At 43.0% G+C, this 21,503-nt stretch overlaps 1 protein-coding gene across 1 annotated transcript; it reads right to left on the bottom strand.

The window, feature by feature from the left end:
* Positions 1-8,195: 8,195 nt before the first annotated feature.
* Positions 8,196-21,208, bottom strand: SIX4 (SIX homeobox 4). The gene is made up of 3 exons (XM_007065328.4): positions 20,132-21,208; positions 17,027-17,721; positions 8,196-14,502 (listed from the first exon to the last, which is right to left on the bottom strand). Exons 1-3 carry the CDS (start codon positions 20,971-20,973, stop codon positions 13,706-13,708), a joined length of 2,334 nt encoding a protein of 777 aa, XP_007065390.1. The 5' UTR covers positions 20,974-21,208; the 3' UTR covers positions 8,196-13,705.
* Positions 21,209-21,503: the final 295 nt, after the last annotated feature.

Raw genomic sequence — 21,503 nt, 5'->3', positions numbered from 1 at the left:
CTCTCTCTGTCCTCCTTCAGAATTGTTCCTCCCCACCCCCCATCATGAAAGGGTGGTACTACAGACAGAACCTTCCTTTATCCCGAAGACAATTTCCTTCTTCCATCAATTCCCATGAGATTTTGCTCTACTCTTTTTACTCAAATCCAGCCTGTCTGAAAGAAAGGGTGTGGCACACCTTATATGCCAGAGGGCAATTAAGATCTATATAAAAAGAACAAAACCCTTCAGTAAAACCTCTGCTTCTGTTCATTCTAATAGGGGACAGAAAGTATCCAGGTCCTCTACAGCAAGATATATTAGGGGGGATTTTCCGAGGCATGTAAAGCCAAGGGGAAAATTCCTCCACTGAAGATTAAAGCCCGTTTCAAGAAGGCAATGGCAAGTTCACAGGCTAACAGGTGCAGTGCACTATATAAGCGGTTTTGTGGACACGCAATCTTGGGTGTCCCTGCATGCATTCACAGAATTCTGTAAGATTAGAAGACTTCAGTCGGGCAAAGCAGACTTCTGCAAGCAGGTTCTGCAAGCTGTATCTCACACTTAGCGCACCCAACGGTTGATAAGTGACATGGAGGAGGGGGTACTACTACAAAAATCCTGTCTTTACTGAATGTATGGCACATTCCCCCCAAGTGGAGATGAGAGAATTTGTCTCAATTTTCCAGAAATGTTCCTTCTGGGTAGGGGGATGGGTTCATAAATTCACCTCACTCCATATGTTTCATCTCTTCCTACCGGGAGGTGTTTTTTCAGTAGTGTTGCTTTATTTATTATTATTTTCTTTTTAAGGGGAGAGCTGATGGATCACCATGTTCTTCCTTTTAATCGATGCTCCTCGGTGTTATCCCAGTTTATGCTTTTGTTACTTTGTAGTCATTGGGCAGATTTCTGACCTATTATTAATGTTTTTGAAAGAGTTGTGCTGGATCTGCAAAGCATAGGACTACAACTCCTGTCAGACTCCTCCCCAATGCACTTCCCTTTCCCCAGACCAGGTAAGGGAGGGCTGTTCCTGAACCAGGAAGTGGCTGGGAACTGTTGGAGCGTGGGAGCCACATTACCATTTTTGAGCTGTATCAGTAACAGAGGTGAAATCTGAAGATGACTAAGGGGCATGACATCATATCCATGCACAGGGATTTACATGCATTACTACATGCATAGAGATGATACTACGTTCCTTAATACTGTTTGTACCTTTCTTTTATGTTGACTGAAAATGTCATATCATACTGTATGTCCCAAAGGTTAAAAACCATCTGTGAGCAATAAAATTAGCATTACCGTCTCCTTTTCTTTAAAAGTCATTTGTATATTTTTATATCTTTCCCCAATCATGTAAGGATACATTTACTAAGAAGGCACCTATCCTGCACTGCCTCAGGAAGTAATATATCTATTGGCCAAAGAAATAAGGCACATATTTTTTTACAGTGAAGGTATTACAATTAACCATTGTATCAGATTACCAAGGGAAGTGGTTGATTCTCCATCTCATGAAGTTCTTCAGATCAAGATTAGATGTCTTTCTGAAAGATGTGCTTTGGCCAAACATAAATTATTGGGCTCAATACAGAAATAGCGGGGTGAAATTCTATGGCTTGTGCTATGCAGGGAGGTCAGAACAGATAATCTAAGCCTTCTAGCTTTGAAATCTATGAAAGAAGAAACATGCTTTCTTGTTATTGACCTTTTTGTGCAAAGCAAAGACAGGACTCATGTGAACAGATACAACCTGAAATAGCTTCTCCGAATGTCTGAAAATGTTAGCAGTCTGAAAGGGAAACTACTTAGACAGGTTGCTTTCAGTTGATATGTCTGTTATTCTGTAACACATGGAAACTTGCTACAACATTTGGAAATGCTCAGTTTCAATTAAAATGTTCCCCACTGAAGGTCTGAATCTTCACAGTTTAGCTTACAAGAGAAACCCTTACTCATATGAATAACCTTTAGTCACAGTGGGACAACTCATATGAGCAAGGGCTATTCATTTGTGTGAGGGATTGTAGGGTCAGCCTCTCATATTAACGTATAAAGTGTAGATTGCCAGAGGTAATAATATCACCACATATTTCTATAGCACCTTCTATCTGAGGAGCTTGTGTCACTTTAAAAGCATTAAGGAATGTTCTCCACACCCCTCTGAAGTAAGCAAGCACTAATATTGCCATTTTATAGCTGAGGGAAACCAAAGTTCAGTGAGGTTACCAGGAAGTGGCTTGCCTCAGTCACACGGGAAGTTTATGAAAATTCACAGGACAGAGATTTGGAAGGGACCTCCCGAGTCACTGATTCCAGTCTCGTTATCACAGGTAACCCCATAATATAATCCCATTCATAAAATTATTGGAGAGCTGCGGACAGAACCCAGATCACCTGACTCCCAGACCTGTACTTTAACCCTGAGGGATGTGTTGCCAACTCTCATAATTTTATCATGAATCTCGCTGTATTTGGTGTTTTTCTGAAAGCCCCAACTCCTGTAGGCATATAATTAGGTGAGACTCAATTTAAATTAAAAAAAAGTTTCTAGTTGTCTTGGTTTCAGAATACCCTGAAAACATGACCCAAGCATGCCCTAAAGACTCAGAAACCAAAAGACATATAAAAAAAAATCCAAAATGTATTATTTTTTAAAAATTTCATAATTTTTAAACCAATTTCATGATTTTTTGGGGCCACACCTCTGATTTTTGAACACTTGGAGTTGGCAATTCTGGATGTAGCAAGAACAGATTAGTGCAAATGAATTAATGTGGTTATCTGGAAGGTATTTTTAGAAATAAAATGAAAAATGGTACCTGAAAAAAAAAAAAGAAGATAAAATGGTTTATCACCTTGGTCTAAAATTGAGAAATTGGTCTCCCCTGGAGATTTTCGTTCTGGGTAGGGGAAATGGTTCCATAAACTCAGTGGTGATAGGTTCTTCAGTCCCTCCCGCTGTAGGAGGCAGAGTCCAATGTTTCTGATTGACTGGGATGACTCTCCAGATAACTCCACCCATGTAAAAGCCCCTCTAGGGAGTTGCTTCTAGTTGCAGTCTGGTTCTTCCTTTGGTCCTAGGGGTGAGGGGTTGTGATCTCTGCCAGCCCTACACATGATGCAGACTACTTCACTCAACTCCCCGCTCCTGCATGTCAATGGCCCACCCGCAGGCATAGGAGTGGGCGTGGCTGCAGAGGTTGCAGTCCCTGTCATACTGCCACACCGCTATATAGATAGTACCTGCCATTGGGATTGGTTATATGTGTTTAAAATACCCTTGTCCATACGCGTTTGTAGGATCACAGTCTATTATCACAGTCCAGAGCAATTTCATTACTTTAAATTGTTTGGCTCCACATTTACACCAGTGTAGGTGAGATCAGAATCTGGCCCTTAATATATATATGAAACAAACTCCGCTTCGGTGTAAAAGTGGGCAGAACTCCTATTGCTTTTGTTGGGACTAGCCCCTGAGCTGAATCTGATGACACTTTGTTCATTGATAGGCACTGTAGTCCAGGGGATAAGGCACTTGGCTGGGCATGAGAGCTGGATTCTCATGCCAGCTCTACCACTGATTTCCTGTGTGACCTTGAGCAAGCCACTTTCCCTCCCTGTGCTTTGGTTTTCCCTCCCACCCTTTGTCGGCCTTGTGTATTTTATCGTAAGCTCCTCAGAGGAGGGACTGTCTTTTATGAAGTGTGGACAGCTCCTAGCACAATGTGGCCTGATCTCAGTTGGGGCCTTAAAGCACCACAATAATATTACTAATTGTATGGCAACTTGCAGCCATAAAGAAGACTAGGAAAATGGCTGAATTTAACATTCTATAGTATTTCCAGTTAGTGCGTTTTAAAGTACTTTTGCTGCAACAACAGCAGTTATTGTTTAGCCCAAAACATTTCAAATCAGGTCTTTCTTTGTGAGACGCCACAGCGTTAAGAATGAATGTCTTACATGACTATGTTTCCTGATTAACCGGCAGATTTACTACTACTCTGTTCAGTTTCCCTGAGCTGTGTGCAGCTTCTGGATGTTTCGTCTTTCTCTCTGTACAATCACAGGCTCGCACCAGCTTCTGGAGCACACAAACTAGGTGCTATGTTTATTGAAGCTGGCCCCAGTGCAGTAGATTTTTTCACAGGTGTGTCAGTCGGGATTGTTAGCCTCAATGCTGAATTTTCTGGCTCTTACGGGTTTTGAGTTGCTTAAGTATGTATTTTTGGTAGTTAAATTCCTATTTCTATGGATCTTTTTCAATTAAAAACAAAATGTAGATTCATGTCTGAGTTGATGCATCGAATGGACACCTAGGACCAAATTCTCAACAGATACTCAGGTACTGCAGAGACAGGTTGGTATAATAGCCTAAATACAGATACTTGACATGCCATGAGTGTACGTATATGAAATACCTGGGGAGCCCTCCATTAAAATGCACTTGTATCCTGCCCTGGGAATAAGAACATTCACCCCTGAACTGGTACTGTGGGGAGATGGAGCCTCTTAATGGCTTAGAATGCCCATTGGGCCAAAAACTGCAGGGCAGGAGGCCCTGACCTCTCACACTGGGCTCGTCTTCTAGTTGGTCTTCCTGCTGGACTGGGAGCAAGTGTCATCTCCCACCAAGTATCCCCACCAGCAGGTTAGCTACAGCAGGGACACTGGAGGCCCTGACAGGCTGCTTTACTCCAGCTGGCTTGAGTACCGCACTGGAAGCGCGTGGTTCTCCCTCCACCCTCCAAGGTGTCCAGTGTAAAAGGGGCTGGCCTGTGGGAGTAACTTGCTCACCCTCCTGAACGTTATGCCCCCTTTTCTCCATGTGCTCACATGCTGCCAGAGAATAAACAACTAGGAACTTGTGCTGTTTTCTCTCCTAGAATGAAATGGAACCCCTCACCACAGGCCTGTAGTAATAGAAATGTGCTACAGTTTACACCCCATCTGCCTAGGCAGCTGTCTAGCTACAACTCTGCCATTTGTGTAAGCAACAGAGGTTCTACTTTGGGGTTTCCCTGCAGCCTCTGCACTCCACCTCTGCTGGAGTATAGGGGCTGCAAAGCCAATAAATCCTTGGCTGGGGAATACCCCTGGGATAAGAGTGATTCCCTGATGGTTCCAAGCCAACCTGATGGTCCAGGCTGTTGGAGCAGGGCATATGTTGGAGTAGCCTTGGGCTACATCAGTTTATAGGACACTATTCCCATCCCCAGTTGACCCCAATATCCAAAGGTGGCTTTAAGCTTCTGGTTCCTGCTCTGAATTCAACTGGAATGGAGCTGCCATCTGGAAGCAGAACAAGCCTTAATGAATTAAGCATCACAACAGGCTTGGGAGGTAGGAACATATTCTCTCTATTTTACAGGCAGGAAAGCTGAGGCACAGTGAAGTGATGTGGGCAATGGAGTCATGAACTCTGCTCCTGGGAAGGAGAACTGGGCAGCCACGGGAGTGTGTCTCATGTTCCTTAGGGATGTTTCTCTTCAGGATCTGCATTAGCTTCAGCAGCTGCAGAGCCTGTGCAGGTTACGCAGTTCTGTAGAAGGTGCTGCAGTGAGGATTTGGCCTATGAAGTGTAATTACAATGATCAAGACATTATGGGCCTGATTTTTCACAAGTGCTGAGTACCTGCCACTCCAACTGAAGTCAGTGGGAGCTGGAGATGCTCCAAAATCGGAAAAATCAGGCCTTAATTGTGCATTTACTGTTCTGTTTTTAGATTCTCAGTTTGATTCCTTTAAATAAAATATAGAAACCAAACCGCAAGTTATAAAAGCAGAAATGGAGGCCAGTGCCGGGTCACATTCTGCTCCCAGGTACACAGACACTTCTCCCTCCTAATAGTGCAGCCAATGATTTCAGATCATTCTCCCGCTTCTGTATAGCAGAATGACTTTGATAAAGTCTGACAAGCAAACAGCCTGCCATGTGCTTTCAGAGTGGATGGTCTTTTTTGATGGCTTAAATGAATCAAGTGACTGAGATTTAAAAATCAGCTGCATTAAACACAATGATTTGGGTTTTCCAAAAAAGAACAAACTTCTGAAGCATTAGAATTACTCACCAGAAGCAAATCCTAATATTGCATGTGGCCCTGTTGCTGGAGGCAACTGCATACAGTAGACCAGATCCTGATGGGGAGGGAGGGGTAGCTCAGTGGTTTGAGCATTGGCCTGCTAAACCCAGGGTTGTGAGTTCAATCCTTGAGGGGGCCATTTAGGGATCTGGGGCAAAAATTGGGGATTGGTCCTGCTTTGAGCAGGGGGTTGGACAAGATGATCTCCTGAGGTCCCTTCCACCCCTGATATTCTATGATTCTGGTCTGTGTTCTAGCTGCTTTGCTCCAGCAAATCCTGCCCTCTGAGGATTCCCCTGCATGAGGGAAGCCTTGAGTGGTGCAGAATTATTAGAGTGGCTCCCATCCAGGCTCCTGGCAAAGGGATATGGTTGCAGAGAGAGACATGGATGTGGTGTCTCTAAATCCCCCAAAAGAAAAGGAGGACTTGTGGCACCTTAGAGACTAACCAATTTATTTGAGCATAAGCTTTCGTGAGCTACAGCTCATGGATGATGATTCAGACTGATGATGGAACAGTCCTTAGGGACTGTTGGGAACTTGTACAAAGTAGAGCAACTCTGAGGTGAATGTGATGAGGTATACAAACCCCACACTGAGCAACAAGGGGTTAAGGAACTACTCTGACCTCAACCAGCCCTGCATGGCCACATCTGGAGCAAATGTACCAACTAGAGAAGGAGCTAAGAGACAGAAGAGCAGCTCATTTGGGGGCAGACCAGGAAGGAGAACAGATCTGTTACCACAGCTCCAGGGAGATGAGCTGAGGGAAGGCAGAATCTCTCCCAAACCAACTGCCTAAAGGCCCGTCACTGAGGGAAGGGAGGGCCTGCTGCAGATAAGCATTGCCCTCCTGTGAACTTTGGACTGGATTGATCCTGTTTATTTTTATTTGGACTACCCCAGCAGGGAAAAGCCTTGGACTGAGCTGGCCCAGGAGGTTGGGCCACACCCCAGCAGGGGGTAGTTACCCTCACACTGCCTTACTACAGATGACGATCTTGGGGGAGATGGTCAGAAGTGACCCAGGGAGGGCTGCCTTAAGCCTCCACAGTTGTCAGAGCTCTGATCACCCTCAAAGGGCCCTGGGTTGGAGCCTAGTGAAGTGAGGGGCCCTGGCTCCTCTACCAACAAACTCCCTACATGTCACCAGCTTAAGCCCTATCCACTAGGCAGCACTCCCCTCCCTACCAACCAGTCCTGAGCAAGGGCCATCACAATGACTAAAAGAAAACAAAAGTAAAAGTCTAGTGAACTGTAGTTCAAAAGTGACAAAGTTGTCTCTGAACATGAAAACCCGTGTGAAATTTTTAAATGGGAGTCAAACCTCAACTTACATCACATGACATACCCCAGGTTTGAACATGTTAAGGGGTGTTTTTTTATGTGCTTGCATGGCAAGTTATACAGCTATATTTCATGCAACTTGAGGTTCACTGTGGAAAACAATCTCCTATGCCACATATACATGAGTCTTATAGCTGAATTTACTGATATTAAATTTGTTTTGGGACCAAAAACAGCAACTGTGCGTAACCCTAAAACTTGGTGAAGGACATGAAAATAATTCAGTACCACTGAAATACTTCAGTACTAAGGTGGTGCAAAAATCCGTCTGTTCTCAAATCTAGCAAAACAGATGTTCAGTGACTTGCACAATTTTTAAATAGTTCAGTTTAAATTGAGATTAAGTCAACCTACCTTTACAAAATACATAAGCTGTGTGTGAGAGCTTAGAAAATACCTGGATGAAAAATGAGCGAGCTGTGAATACTGTTAGTAATCAGAAGCCTGTTTTGATGTTGTATCTGTTTAACTTTCGTATAAATTCAGTAATATACATGGATTTTGAATGGCGTGGTTCAGTATGAAATAGCAGACATGATACTTTTAAATTTGATATTTTAAAAGCGAAGTTGGGGCCTGCTACAAAACTGATTGAGTCAAGAGAAAGACTATATTCGCTTCAGTGGAGTTTGAAGCAGGCCTATAGTGAATATACATCTTTTCTATTGCCATTACCTTTAGAATAAATCCTTACAAATATATATCTAGTTCAGATTATATTTCTAACAGAAGTTTTGCATTCAGATGTAAAATATAAATAGAGTTGTTTGCAGCACAAGATGTGTATAAATATAAAGTTTATTCAGTATAGTGTTTAGAAAAATAAGTTCACATCATCTCAGAATACAAATAAAACACTTAACTGTCCAGGCACAAACCCCTATTACAGTACAACAAACATACATACCTTAGATCTCTTTGGTTGGGTCATAAGCACAAAAACATTTGATGATAGGCTTTGTGCACTATCACCTAATGGTGCAATAAAGACTTCTGGTTATTCTCTACCGTAATGCATACATTCTGTAAAGATTTCATCTTTGTTGTAAGGCACAATAAACCCATATTGATTACAGAAATAACTGGTTAGTTCTGGACAAACAGTACATGCAGCAAAAGAATGGATACCCTTTAAATGTGAATCCTGAAAGCCAAAAGATTCACATGCTCCTTGACTGTAGAAATGTAAGAAGGTAGTTTTAAATTATATGAAATGTACAAGTTAGATATAAAATATCTTCAAGATAGGATTTCTAAGAGATATAGGAAGACTTCGGGTCTCCTTTCTTGTAAAATTTCACTATTTTGTTTCCAGAGTTTAAAAATTATTAATATTTTAATGACTTAAGATATTTATTGATCATGAAGACTCTATGACACATGCCTATTGGAGTTCCATACACTTGTTTCATATGAAGCAGAAGGGATACATCTTGTACTTTTGTCATGAAAGGTACACAGGCATTGGAAAGCTATGCACAGGGACTTTTCCAAGCATTCCACCCAAATCTGGGCAAATTCTGCCCTCTGTAATGTCTCTGCTATCAATAGGGTTTTATAGGGCTTGAGGACAGAACCTAGCTAGCCTTATTGCCTCCCCATGGATTTGGGGTATTCCCAATGCTCACTGCAAAATTTAAGCGGTCATTAAAAAAAAAAATGGTTCTAGCCCTTCTGATTGGGAAAACAATTTTCTTAATGTGAATCAATGGAATTCTGTCTTCCTTAGTTCACAGACATGGTGAAACAATAATTCTAAGAAGTATAAACTGCCCCATTAATTTCAATAGGGTGTTAACTTGGAAATCTAATTACAACACTCTGAATAGATCAACCTTATTAGTTATTTCACTTTATATTGGGCCAAATTCATACCTGGTATAACTCCATGAAACGAATGGGCCGTGGACTGAGTCAGTGTACACTGACATAGTTCCATTGACTTCAGTGAAGTTCTGCTGATTTACAGCAGCTGAGGATGTGGCCTAACTGTGTCCAGGAACATGCTTATTCAGTGTGGTTGGATTCAGCTGAAAGGACACTTCACAGGAATAAGACTGCAAGATTTAACGAGGCAACTGACTGGATGCTCTGCTACATAGATGAGCCTTCTGGTTCTCAGCAACATCAGGGTGAAATTAAGAAAAATAATAAATTTGTTCAAAAACTTTACATTTTGAGGGAATTTGCTTACTAAGCTTTCAGCAGATTTCCCAAACATTTCTATAGAATCCAGGTCAAAGATTTAGCAGAATTTGGCAACATTTCCCATACAATTTCCAGGGGACCTAGCTCTGATGAAGTGAGCTGTAGCTCACGAAAGCTTATGCTCAAATAAATTTGTTAGTCTCTAAGGTGCCACAAGTACTCCTTTTCTTTAGGTCACTGTGCACTTTACTACCTGTAGATGGCCATGGTGTGATGCCAAGCTGCCTTTCACTTTACAAGTCAAAAAGTATAGCATACATACTTCAAAAAGTTTACATGATTCTTTATACCCATCCACATTAAATGGATGAGGGGAAAAGAAGGGTATTTTATGCTTGAGCGAAATATAAATATGTCTTCCATTTAAACAAGAGAACATCACAGTAAAGACTAAAGCTGAGATTTTCAAAGCTGCTTAGGGGACTTTGCCTATTTACAGCAGTTGAAGATCTGGCCCTAAGTATTGTAAAGGTCTATGTGTACTGTGTAAAGAAAGGAGGTGGTCTGCTTGTCTGGGCAGTTATGCAAGGACCACATTATAATAAACTGACCTTATTTTACCGTAGGAGTAAAAATACTATTTAAATAGCCGCTATAAAAACACTGTTCTGGGCAATGACACTTTGCATTGTGCATATGTACCTGCAGAAAACGTGAGGTTATATTCGATCATATGGAGGGAATGACCCTTATTTTTGAAGGGGGAGAGGGGTAAAGAGAAAATAAATTACTTGCTTTCTGGAAGACTAGAATAGACTTATCTGGCTCTGTCCTGATCCATTGCTTTATGTACATTTTTGCACCCCCTGCTGTCCCTACATTGTGTAGAACGGGCAATACTCTTGTTAGAAGTACCAGACATTCTGAGATATGCACCACTGTTATCACAAATACCGTTTTCATGTCAACCACACGGCATAGCCAAGTAATTCAGAGCCTCAGTAACATAATTAATACAAACAGAAAAGTTACCAGCAGCATGTGTGCTGGCAGAACAGCATAGCAATTCTATTATAATATCTGATTGTTTTAACAGCTGAGAAAGTTATCTGAAATATTCACTAACTTCCCCCTAAAGACGGTTTGAGCTTTGCAGAACAAAACATGAGGCTCAGAACATTTCTAGAGCCACACACAGCTTTCAATCCATGCATACAATTTCCATTCATGTAATAATAATACACAATAACATATGGTGTTTCTACTCTTCAAACAATAACAAATTAATTCTCGCAAGATTCTTGCAAAGTGGATAATTATTACTGTTATCCTCATTTTATGGATGGAGAAACTGAGGCAGGGGGATTGTGTGACTTGTCCCAGGCCATAGATGGTGCCTGCGAGGTGCTCAGATACTACAGAGAGAAACAGTGTCAGAGCAAAGACTAACAAATTTATTTGAGCATAAGCTTTCGTGAGCTACAGCAAAGTGAGCTGTAGCTCATGAAAGCTTATGCTCAAATAAATTTGTTAGTCTCTAAGGTGCCACAAGTACTCCTTTTCTTTTTGCGAATACAGACTAACACGGCTACTACTCTGAAACAGAGCAAAGACTGGAACTCTTAAGTCCTTAACTTCCCATCCTGCGGTCAAACCACACCTCATGTCAGTGGGAGGCATGCATGCAGACTCAGGGCAGTTGATGGCTCCAAGTTTTGTTTTTAATAATAATAAACGTTTTAAATGGCTTGCTTTTAACAACATTTATGCAAGTCAGGGAGGTAGCCAAATGGCTAGTTGCTTTCTTTTCTCCATATACTTTGGAAAGCCTCAATGACCTCTTTTTACAAAACATATACTTCCTTCCTGCCCCTTCCCCCAGACTTGGGCTGCAGTGTTGAATGGAACGATTCTCTGCTCAGCTTAGAGGTTCCATGCTGTTACTTACAAGAATAAATTGTATGCAATATAGTGCAAAACAACAGTGAGGCTATCCTAGTGTCACACAGCACATGGAAAAAGCCCTTCCTTTAAAAAATTTAGATAGACCCAGTTAGCTATCAAGACAGGATGAGACAGGGATGCTCCTGGACAGAACTGACATTATCTCTATTTGCTTTCCTTTACATTGTTTTTGTCTTTTTTACAAAAGATGTTCTACATCAGTTCATGTCAGGCCTGACTGAAAGTCCATTGAAGACTCTGAAAGCATTTCTACTGATTTCAATGGGCTTTGGACCAGGCCTTTTAGGAGGATTAATTCATGCTTTAAGTACTGTTTATATTCACATTAGAGTTAAAAAAAAAAAACAACACAACAGCGAGTAGTTCTTCATAGATCTGCATTATTATTATTATTATTATTAAAGCTTAAGGTTGTGCTTTTTCATGTTAAAAAAAAAATCCTATAGACAAATGGTGAAATCTGCTCCATTCGTATGGAGCCTGAGTGTTGTGAGTGGAGTGCAGAGGGGTAGGGAGCTGAAATCTTTCCCCAACTCAGAGCCAGCAAATACCGCCGCTCCACATCTCCCTCAAACCATTAGGGGTTCCTGTTGCAGCCTATGGCCCTGTTGAAGAAAGCATCCCTTTGTTTAGGAAGGGCACATAAATACATGTTTTTGTGCATTTGTGAATCAGGGCCTCTGTGATGGAACAGCAGCTACAACCCCTCCACACCAGTTGCCTGAGGTTTTGGGGCCAGTGGAACCTTGTAAATATAGAACCACCTTCCCTGGCCTAGCCCATCATAGCTGTCCATACTGGCCTATGTGAGGCTTTTCTTCATGGTTGCTCTGCCCACTGTACCTCTGTGGACCCCCCTCTGCAGGGCTTAAATGGTGCAGAGGGCCAAACTCTGGCCCTCCACACAACTGACAAATTTCACCCAAAATGACCCAGAGACCAACTTGTCTTACTCAGGAAAGTAGACACATTGACTTCAGTGGAGCTACTCACAAGAGTAAGGCTGGCAGAATCTGGCCCTGAGGATGGATAATTGCACACAAGTGTTTTCATTTCTCTTGCCACTGTGCTTTAGTAACAAGGATATAAGGCCACTAGGAAGAAAGGCACGTGGAATTCTGTAAAAATACATTTAACTAATTTGAAAATTACTAAGTAAACAAAACATAACAAAAAAAAAACCCCAAACACAAAGATGGGAGAGAAAAATGTCCCAGTCTTGCAATAGTGGGAGTTCATTTTCTAGCTTCAGTGTGATTAACATTGTTCTTTTACAGTCTATTGATAAAACTCATCACTTGAAAATCCTACAAAAAAGTAAAACCTTGTTGAAAATAACTGTTTACTTCCTGTTCAAACAATAAAAATAAATTAAACAGTCAGAAAACATTTCAATGCACTGTATCTAAAGTGAAAGAGACCAACGTAAACCATAAATAAAATCCATTGTACTAATAAAAAAGTCTCCTTTATAATAACTGAAATAATATTTACATTCATACTGGAGTGAAAGCTTTAGAGTTGCATAATTAGAGTTTCAAATGCGCCCCCCGCCGCCCTTCTCCACTGAACTGGCAAAATGCTAGTCATAACATTTAGAAATCTGCAAAAGTTTGAAGCAAGATTTTTGGGATGAACAGAAGTCTGCTGGAAAAAACAGCAACAATATTATTTGCAATTGTGTTTAGTTTCTTAACCTCAAACACCATGAAAGTAGCTTGTGAGGTATCGTCTATTTCCTTAAAATCTGTTCCATGCCCATGGACTAGAAGTAAACAACAAAGACTGCATTGTTTCTACCTTTTTATAAAGATATTTCATTTTCCTAGCTAATATTAGGAGTGTATACTTAATTATGAAATTCTGTTGTGGCATGAGATTCTAGTCAAACTATTAGGGTTATATTAGTAGACCAGAGCAACGCACATTTCCTTGGTTGTTTAGATTGTATTTCTTCTAACCTGCCTCCCTTAGTCTGGTTAAAAGAACATATTGCATGCAAACAAAATGTGGCAACCTAATTCCATTATTGTAGATTCCCATGTACTTTAATGCAGATTACTCAAATGTTCTTCTGTTTTGAATTGTATTAGCATTTTCTTTAAATGAGAAAAAACATGATGCTTTTTAGGGCCTCATGAGGAGACTTATCTACTGAAACCAAACGCAAGAAAAAGTTAAAAATCTTGCATATCTTCATCCATCTGAACTGTCTGGAGTTTGGCAAGCTCTTTTTTGTCCGTTTCCAGTTCTTCACAGACCGTGTCAACCATATTACTCATAACATATTTGGATTTTGGGTCCAGCATCATTAAGTTGCTGGTTGACTTACTCTCAGAATTGGATAAGAAATTCTCCTTGACATCAGGTGCTGATTGCAGAACTAACCTGTGCTCTCTGACAAAATCCGGATGAACTTGTGCAGATGGATGACTGACATGGTCTCCAGTTGCAGAAACTATTTCCCGGAGTGCAGGCTGTGCTGTAGACATTGACATGAGATCTTGACTGGTAATGAGGGAACAGTTCTGAAGAGTTGCATAGTTACTGTTGCTGACTGATATCACAGTAGATGTATTTGTTACAGATGCTGACATAGACTGACTCTCTGAGATACCAGAGTTCAGTTCTGCAGCATTTAAAAGAGAAGGTGGAGCTAGGGAAAAATTATGTGAGGGAGTTACATTTACTAAGGAGGAAGCCATGGACTGGAGGCCTCCACCAGCTACATTTTCAGAAGATACGTTTACATTTAGTTGTGCATTCTGACTGACGGGCATTAACTGAGAAAACACAAGGCTTCTTTCCAATCCTTCTTGTTTAACAGATCCTATTGCCTGACCTGAATTGGGAACTGTATACACCACTGCACTGGGAGCAAGAGGGCTAAAGAAAACCTTTCCTTGCTGCACTGTTGAAGAATCACTTGTAAAAGTCCCCCCATCTGATGTACTTGGATTTATTGAAATGTTACCTAGGAAAAAAAGAAAGTATAGATTATAGTTGATGGGAAGTTGTGTAATAATGCAAGTTATTCTAGTATACGCTTTGGTCTCCTCGGTTTTAGGAAATTTAAGCTAGAACTATAGGCAACATAGAAGCAATATTCTTTGGAGTATTTTAGAGAACATTAGGTATGAATGAATGAAAGCTCTTGAATATACAACTTACTTCTGAACTGAGAAAAAAGTTTCTGGTACGTTAACACCTTTCAAGCTCTCACTGAGTGGCCAAATAGTCCATACCCGTGTGATTAAAATGAACACGATTTGGCCTTCCTTAGTAGCTAGCACTAGATTTCCATCAAAGAATAGAAACATAAAAAGCTTCTAAGTAAAGACAGCTCAATGACAGACTAAAATTACACATGGAAAATTATAAAAAAATCTCATGAAGTAAGTGACTACTGAGCTAAAAGCTAAGAGTGTAACCCTGCAGAGACATGTTCAAATAATACCTTTCACCAGGTTTTCTTTTTGCCAATTTAGTATTCAAAAGTGTCTTATTTTGTCTATCAACACTGATCCTCTGAATACATTTCTAAGAGCGCAGTCCTGCCACTTTTACTCATGTTGAATAGTAAATTACTCAAGCTGGATTCTCCCATTAAAATCCATAGGACTTCTTGTGAGAGTTCAGAGCTACTCAATGAGCAGAATTGGACCCAAAGTTGGTTATACAGCAAGTCCAGTAAGAGTCATTATTATAGCCTGTCTCTATGGACCAGATAAATTGGCTCTCAGAGCTGTTTCCACCTTTTGATATCTCCAATTCTCCACCTCTTTCCGGAAACTATTAGAATGATACTTGTAAGGGGCTGTAATTGGTTTTGTAGATACCTGTTTTATAACATGTACAGCACATAGCTACTTAGGGAGTGTTTAAAATGCGGACTCTTTACCTCCCCCTTAGTTTTCATTAGCTAATATTTTCAAGATGCTCCTAGGACTTTTTTTTGGTTACCATAATTATTTCTGCCCAGTGAATACACTAGAAAAATTAAGGAAGGAAATTGAAAGTTATGTAGGAATAAGATATAAATAAATTATAGCAGCTTGCTTAAGATAGCATGGAATGTATTTCACTATGAATACAAAACCAGTTAACCACTAGTCTCACAATTTAAAAACAGCTAAACAGTAAACATGGAGATTTCTGATTTTTCTCTACCCTAGAATCCCCATTGGGGATTCATCACACTCTGCCTAGTCAGGTGTCCTCTCTCTAATGTGGGAAAATGCTGACTGTTCCAGATAAAGGTTTACACAGCTTCTTAAGGCTGTCCAACACTCTTTCAGGGAGAGAAATTTCTTCCTCACCTTTGCTGGCTGTCAGCCTATGCCTTGGAACATGTACACTAATGGCCCTTGTAATTTCAGATGGTATTCAAATAAAATATCTAATCTTTTTTTATCTCACTAAGCTATTTATCCAATAACTTCCAATGACAGTGCGTCGCATAGTTCAGAATAATATCAGTGCTGATTTATAGTTTCCATCCTGAGTGTCCATCCTTCATTACATTCCTCTTTACTGGAAAAATAATTAACTCCTTACACACATACACCGCAAACAAGCTAAAACGCAGTACAATTTGATTGTTGTTATATTATTCATGGTCCTTGCTATTACAAGGAGATTCATATTTGGTTTAAACATTTTCCTAACAGCAAGATGCTGAAGATTAATAAATTATAGGATGGTTCAGCTTTGTATTTACTTTACTTTACCCACATCAAAATAATGATCCAGAACTAGATGTGCTTTACACAGATTTTCTCCCTTACTATCCAGAAAAATCAATCCCTAATAAATGTTAAGGCAACCTCTAAAATAGTCTTTTGAGAGGAGTTCATATAGTTGGTATGTTAATCCATGGTAACATACATTTCCTTAGGGCTGTTACCTTTACCCAAAACATCTTAACATTTTATATCTACAAGGAATCACATATTTCTACGATTTCTCTTTAGATTAGTTGTTCTTAATTATCGGGCAGACAGATTAACAAGCACAACTGATCAGTCTTGTTGTGCCTGTATATTTAGTGGCTTTAACTTACTTTTACAAAATGCTTTGGTTAAAAAACAGTACATACTTTCTCTCACTAGCTGCTGGGCTAGTTCTCATTTTAAGACAGTATTAATCAATAATCTTTTCTTTTTTTACTTATTGATTTAACACATTTCTGGAATTGTGAAGATTAATAGGGAAGGATTCCTAGAATGGTATTTAAAAAAAGACAGTCAAATACCAGACCTTCCTTTTTGCTGCATTAGAAAAAAAAAGTTCATACCCCACATAACTTGATCTTTGAGAATCGAGGGAACTGATTGTTACAGGGAGATGTTGTAATGTATGATTTCATGTACTGCACATTGCAGCTGCCAGGACGCTGTAACCATACACCACTGCACAAATATTACACACTATTAAAGATGAAATGTATTCCATTTCCCCCCCAAAAAGGTCTTTACTTTAGCAAACAAAACTTTTACCTTGTGAAGCTGCCACAGAAACAGGAGGCAGCTGCAGAGGAGAAAACCCGATGCTTCCATTAAGCAACTGGCCATTTGTTCCTGAATTAGGGATCTGGACAATGCCATACTGGTTTATTTGGACAGGAGCAGTAAAAGTAACTACAGACCCTCCATCTTGAGAAGCAACAGTTTGTATGCTTTCCCTTTTCACCTCAGTGCTTGGTATTAACCCTGGAAATGAGACAGGTACATTACTGGGGCTGTATGGTGTTGGTGCTGCTGCAGAGTTAGACACAGAAGCCTGGAGGATTTTGAAGTCCTTGACATCTTCAGAAGAAGACACTAATATGTCAGTGATTGACACTCCATTGCTCACAGCACTTGAAGTTGTTTTGGGTGGATTTAAAGTTACTGTTTGTGAAGTCCCCATGTTGAGACCATTGAGGATTACTCCATTGGGTCCCTGAAGAAAAGAGCTCCCATTAATAAAGACAGAAGAAGTACTGGCAGGAACTAGGTTTCCATTCAGCAAAACACCAGAAGAACTTAAAGATATTTTTGTGTTTCCAAGCTGCTGCATGTACACTGGCTCCATGTGATTGGGAAGGCTTAGGCTGGTAGCTCCATCAGACGAGCTGGGGAGTGGATGTGGAGATAAATCCTCCTGTCCCTTACTGGATTCGTCTTCTGTGCTAGGGTTGCCATCTGACTCACTATGGGGAAAGATGGAAATACGATATTTCATTACAATGACATTATTCATAGGTTTTAAGTTCAGAAGGGGTCACTATAGCTATCACAGGCCATAAAACAATATCCAGCTATGCTTACTGTTTGCATTTGGTTTTTAAAGCAAGCCTTAACTCCATTTAAGAGACAGTAAAGGTTTAAAAAAAAAAAAAAAGTAAAGCCTATCATGAGTAGTGTGAAACTTTACAGACTGGATTGTAGACCTGTAAGTATATTCTCTCTCTGTGGTCATCTACCCAAAATAATCAAAGGGAACTGCCTCAGGGCCATCTCTTTGCCTGCTAAATTGCCCTATGGAATGATGTGTGCATGTGTGAAATCCAGCAAGCGCAGGAGCAGCCATTTGGTAAGTTATACTGTGCCTTGTGGCAGCTGTAAGAGGTAAACCAGGGTCCCAGTGAGCACTGTTAAACCCTGAAAGTATCTACTGTCTCCTGTTAAATAAAGCCAAGCTCACTGGACTCACTGATATTCTAAAGGGGAGACAGTGACCACCCCCAAATACTTCACACCCGGTTGCATTTCTTGAACGTCTAGATCTATCATGAAGACTCCATTCTGTTCCAATTTCTCCTTTCCCAAGAGAGGAAAGTGACCCACGGGAACCTTAATTTACAAAAGAGACAAAGAAAATATTCCAGACTTCCCAGGGGGTGGTGAGGGGGAAATCTATTGTGGTTCCATATAGTATGATCACACGTCCTGGTATTTGGTTAATTTTTATCTCTGAACAATGCGATTACCCAGACCGCCACCAGCCTTTAAAAGCAGCACTGCTTTGATTTATTAGTTGAGACCGAACCTAACAGTTTGAGAGAGTACCTCATGGAGGCAGATCCAGAGGGGGCTCCAGCCCAACTCTGCCTCCAGGTGCTTGGAAATGAAAAAAGAAGGGTGCCTCTTTCCTCTCTCTTTTGTGCAGGGGGCCAATTAATATTGGAAAGGATTTGGTGATCAAAACCTCCATGGAACACACCCAGAAGTTTTCACCATGGGAAGATCTCAACAACCTCCCCACAAGCCTTAGGGGTTGGGGTATTAAATGTGCTGTGTGCCATCTAAATCCCTCCTTGTCCTGCCAACACCCCAGTGCACAGGTTCCCTCTGTTTCTGAGCCACCCAGGGCTTGGCTTTTGCTGACTTGTCTGCTCTTGAGTGCATTTTTCTTTCTTTCTTAGTTTTTGTTGTTGTTGGTTGCTCTGTCTCTCTCCACAGCCATTTGTCCCTTTGATGTATCCCGAAAAAGGGGCGGGGGGGGGGGGGGGAAGAGGCCTGGATCAGCACAATCACGCCCTTGGTTGAGAAATGCCTTGAGGCCTTTTTCTGCCCACAGCCTTTGGAAAGGAAGGAAGGGGGCTGGAATGTGGCTTGTATGCAGGGAGGTCACCTCCACCTGGCCGGCTGAAGGCGGTGGAATTCCCCCTAGCGGCCCCACTCCCAGCCCCCTTGTCTCCTTAGCCCACAAAGGAGCAACGTGTATGGAGCCAGGGCTGTGCCTGGGTCCCCTGCCCCAAAGCCAGGGCAGGGCTTACTGGGCACAGGCACAGAGCTGGGGATCCTGTTGTTGAGTCAAAATTGCGGGGACACACGTAAAGGGTGAAGAACGTGGGGAAAAGCAGCTGACTGGGGGGGGGGGTGCAGAGCTCCCCCCATCCCCAACAGTCTATCGACTAAGCCCCAGCCAGCACCAGGAGACCCACTCGAAGGAGGCCCGTGGGAATCTCCCCATTGACTTCCCCCGGCTTTGGATCAGGCCCGGTGGGAGCTAAGCGCCGGTGCTCCCCGCTAGGATCGCAGTGAAACCCGATCCGAACCCGCTCAGAATCAGATTTCAAAACAGAGCAGCGGCGACAAGACGCCCCCGCCCCCACGACTTTAAAAACTCGGCAAATGATTAACTCTGTCAAATAAAGAGCTACCCGACTCCCCCAAGCATTGCACAGAGCTCAGCCGGGCGCAGCGTCTGCTGCCCGTGCGGTGTGCGTGCAGGAGAGAGGAGCTGTGATTATGAGGGGGGGGGGGGGGGGGGGCACTTAGCAACTTCTCAGCCGCGATCACACGTTGCATGTGAGTTGGGGGAAAGTCGCAGACCTGCCCCGAGTTGGTTGCAGGAAACTTCCCTGCGATCGCCCGCTTCACTCTCACACACACACACACAGCCTGGGGTGGGGGGAGTGCAGGGGCTGTGTGGCTCCGGGGAGAAAGTGAAAGCTGGCGGGGGGGGGAGGAGGAGACCTGAGCTCCGGCCCGGTGCCCAGTCCGCCGGCCGGCCGGGGGGGGGGTGCGTGCAGGAGCAGGCTGCTGAAGGTAAGCGCCATGTTTGCACGGGAAGAAAGAGCCCGGGGCGGGCGAGCCAGGAAAGTTGGCGCTCACCTCTTGGACTGGGTCTCGGAGGGGTTGCGGTCCCGCTGCCGCCGGTTCTTGAACCAGTTGCTGACCTGGGTGAGGGAGAGCCCGGTGATCTTGGCCAGGTTCCGCTTCTCGGCCGGCGACGGGTACCGGTTCTGCTTGTAGAGCTCCTTCAGCGCGTTGCGGGACTTCTCCTTGAAGCAATACACCGTCTCCTCGCCGTCCCAGATGGTCCGCGGCAGGGGGAACTTCCTCCGCAGCCGGTACTTGTCCACCGCCCCCAGGGGTCTGCCCCGGGCTCGCTCCGCCTCGGTGTAGCGAGCCTTGTACCACAGCTCCTGCAGCAGCGGGTGGTTGGAGGAGTCGAAGCTGTGGCCCTCCAGGATGCTGTAGAGCTCCGGGTAGATGCCCTGGTGGAAAGCCACCAGCGCCCGGGCTTTCAGCAGGCTCTCGTTGCCACGTAGCAGATCGCTCTGGGGCAAAGACCAGAGGAACCTGGCCAGGCGGTCCAGGTTCCCACCTTGCTGCAGCGCCTCGCAGACACAGGCTACATGATCCGGGGAGAAAGCCAGGGGGGTCTGGGAGGAGGAGGAGGAGGGAGAGGAGGAGGAGGCGGAGGCGGCATGGTGATTCCTGGCCAAAAGTTCAGCGTGGAGCCGTATCTGATCCGCAGCTCCCTCCCCCGCAGCCGCGGAGCCTGCTTGCTCCATGGGGAAAGGGGCAGCAGCCGGCGGGGGCGGTGGTGCAGGGTGGAGGGCTGCCCTTTCCTGGGGCACCGTGCCTGCTTCGGAGAGGATTTCCATCACATTCTCTTGCTTGATCACCACCGCGCTCGGGAGCTTGTCCGTGGGGGAGGCAGAAGACATGTTCCCCCCCCCGCCCCCCTTTCTCTCTCTCTCTCTCTCTCTCGCCGCAAAGTCCACTCCTGCTTTCGGCTGGATCTAGCCGATCAGGTTTCCTCCCGGCCACGCAGTAACCATTAAGATAGCTGCTCTAGCAAAGTAGTGTAAACGGATCACTCCTCGCCGCGGCTCCCCCCAACGTGACTCCTCCGCTCGCTGCATACTATATGGCACAAGCGGCCCGTGGGCCCAGCCGAGCCCACTCATTGGCCATTTCACATTTTGGGGGCGGAGGATCCGCGGTTTCTATAGAAACCGTCAATCAAACTCTCTTATTCCTCCCCCCCTCCAGCTTGAAACACCTATACCTGAAGTTAGAAAGGGTTGGTGGTGTTTTGTTTCTTCTTTCCTCTTGTGTTTGTTAGTCAGGTTACTTAAAGGATGTCTCAGCACTATAAAGCAGGGAATTTCATCATTAGCAGCGCAAAGGAAAGTTCAACACAACGATTATTAAACAGGGGAGAAAGTCACCTTTTAAAATTAGTTGGCTAAAC

The sequence above is a fragment of the Chelonia mydas genome, chromosome 6 (genome assembly GCF_015237465.2).
Source record: "Chelonia mydas isolate rCheMyd1 chromosome 6, rCheMyd1.pri.v2, whole genome shotgun sequence".
Lineage (NCBI taxonomy): Eukaryota > Metazoa > Chordata > Testudines > Cheloniidae > Chelonia > Chelonia mydas.
Note: the sequence above shows the minus strand (reverse complement) of the source record. Positions and strands in the feature narration are given on the sequence as shown.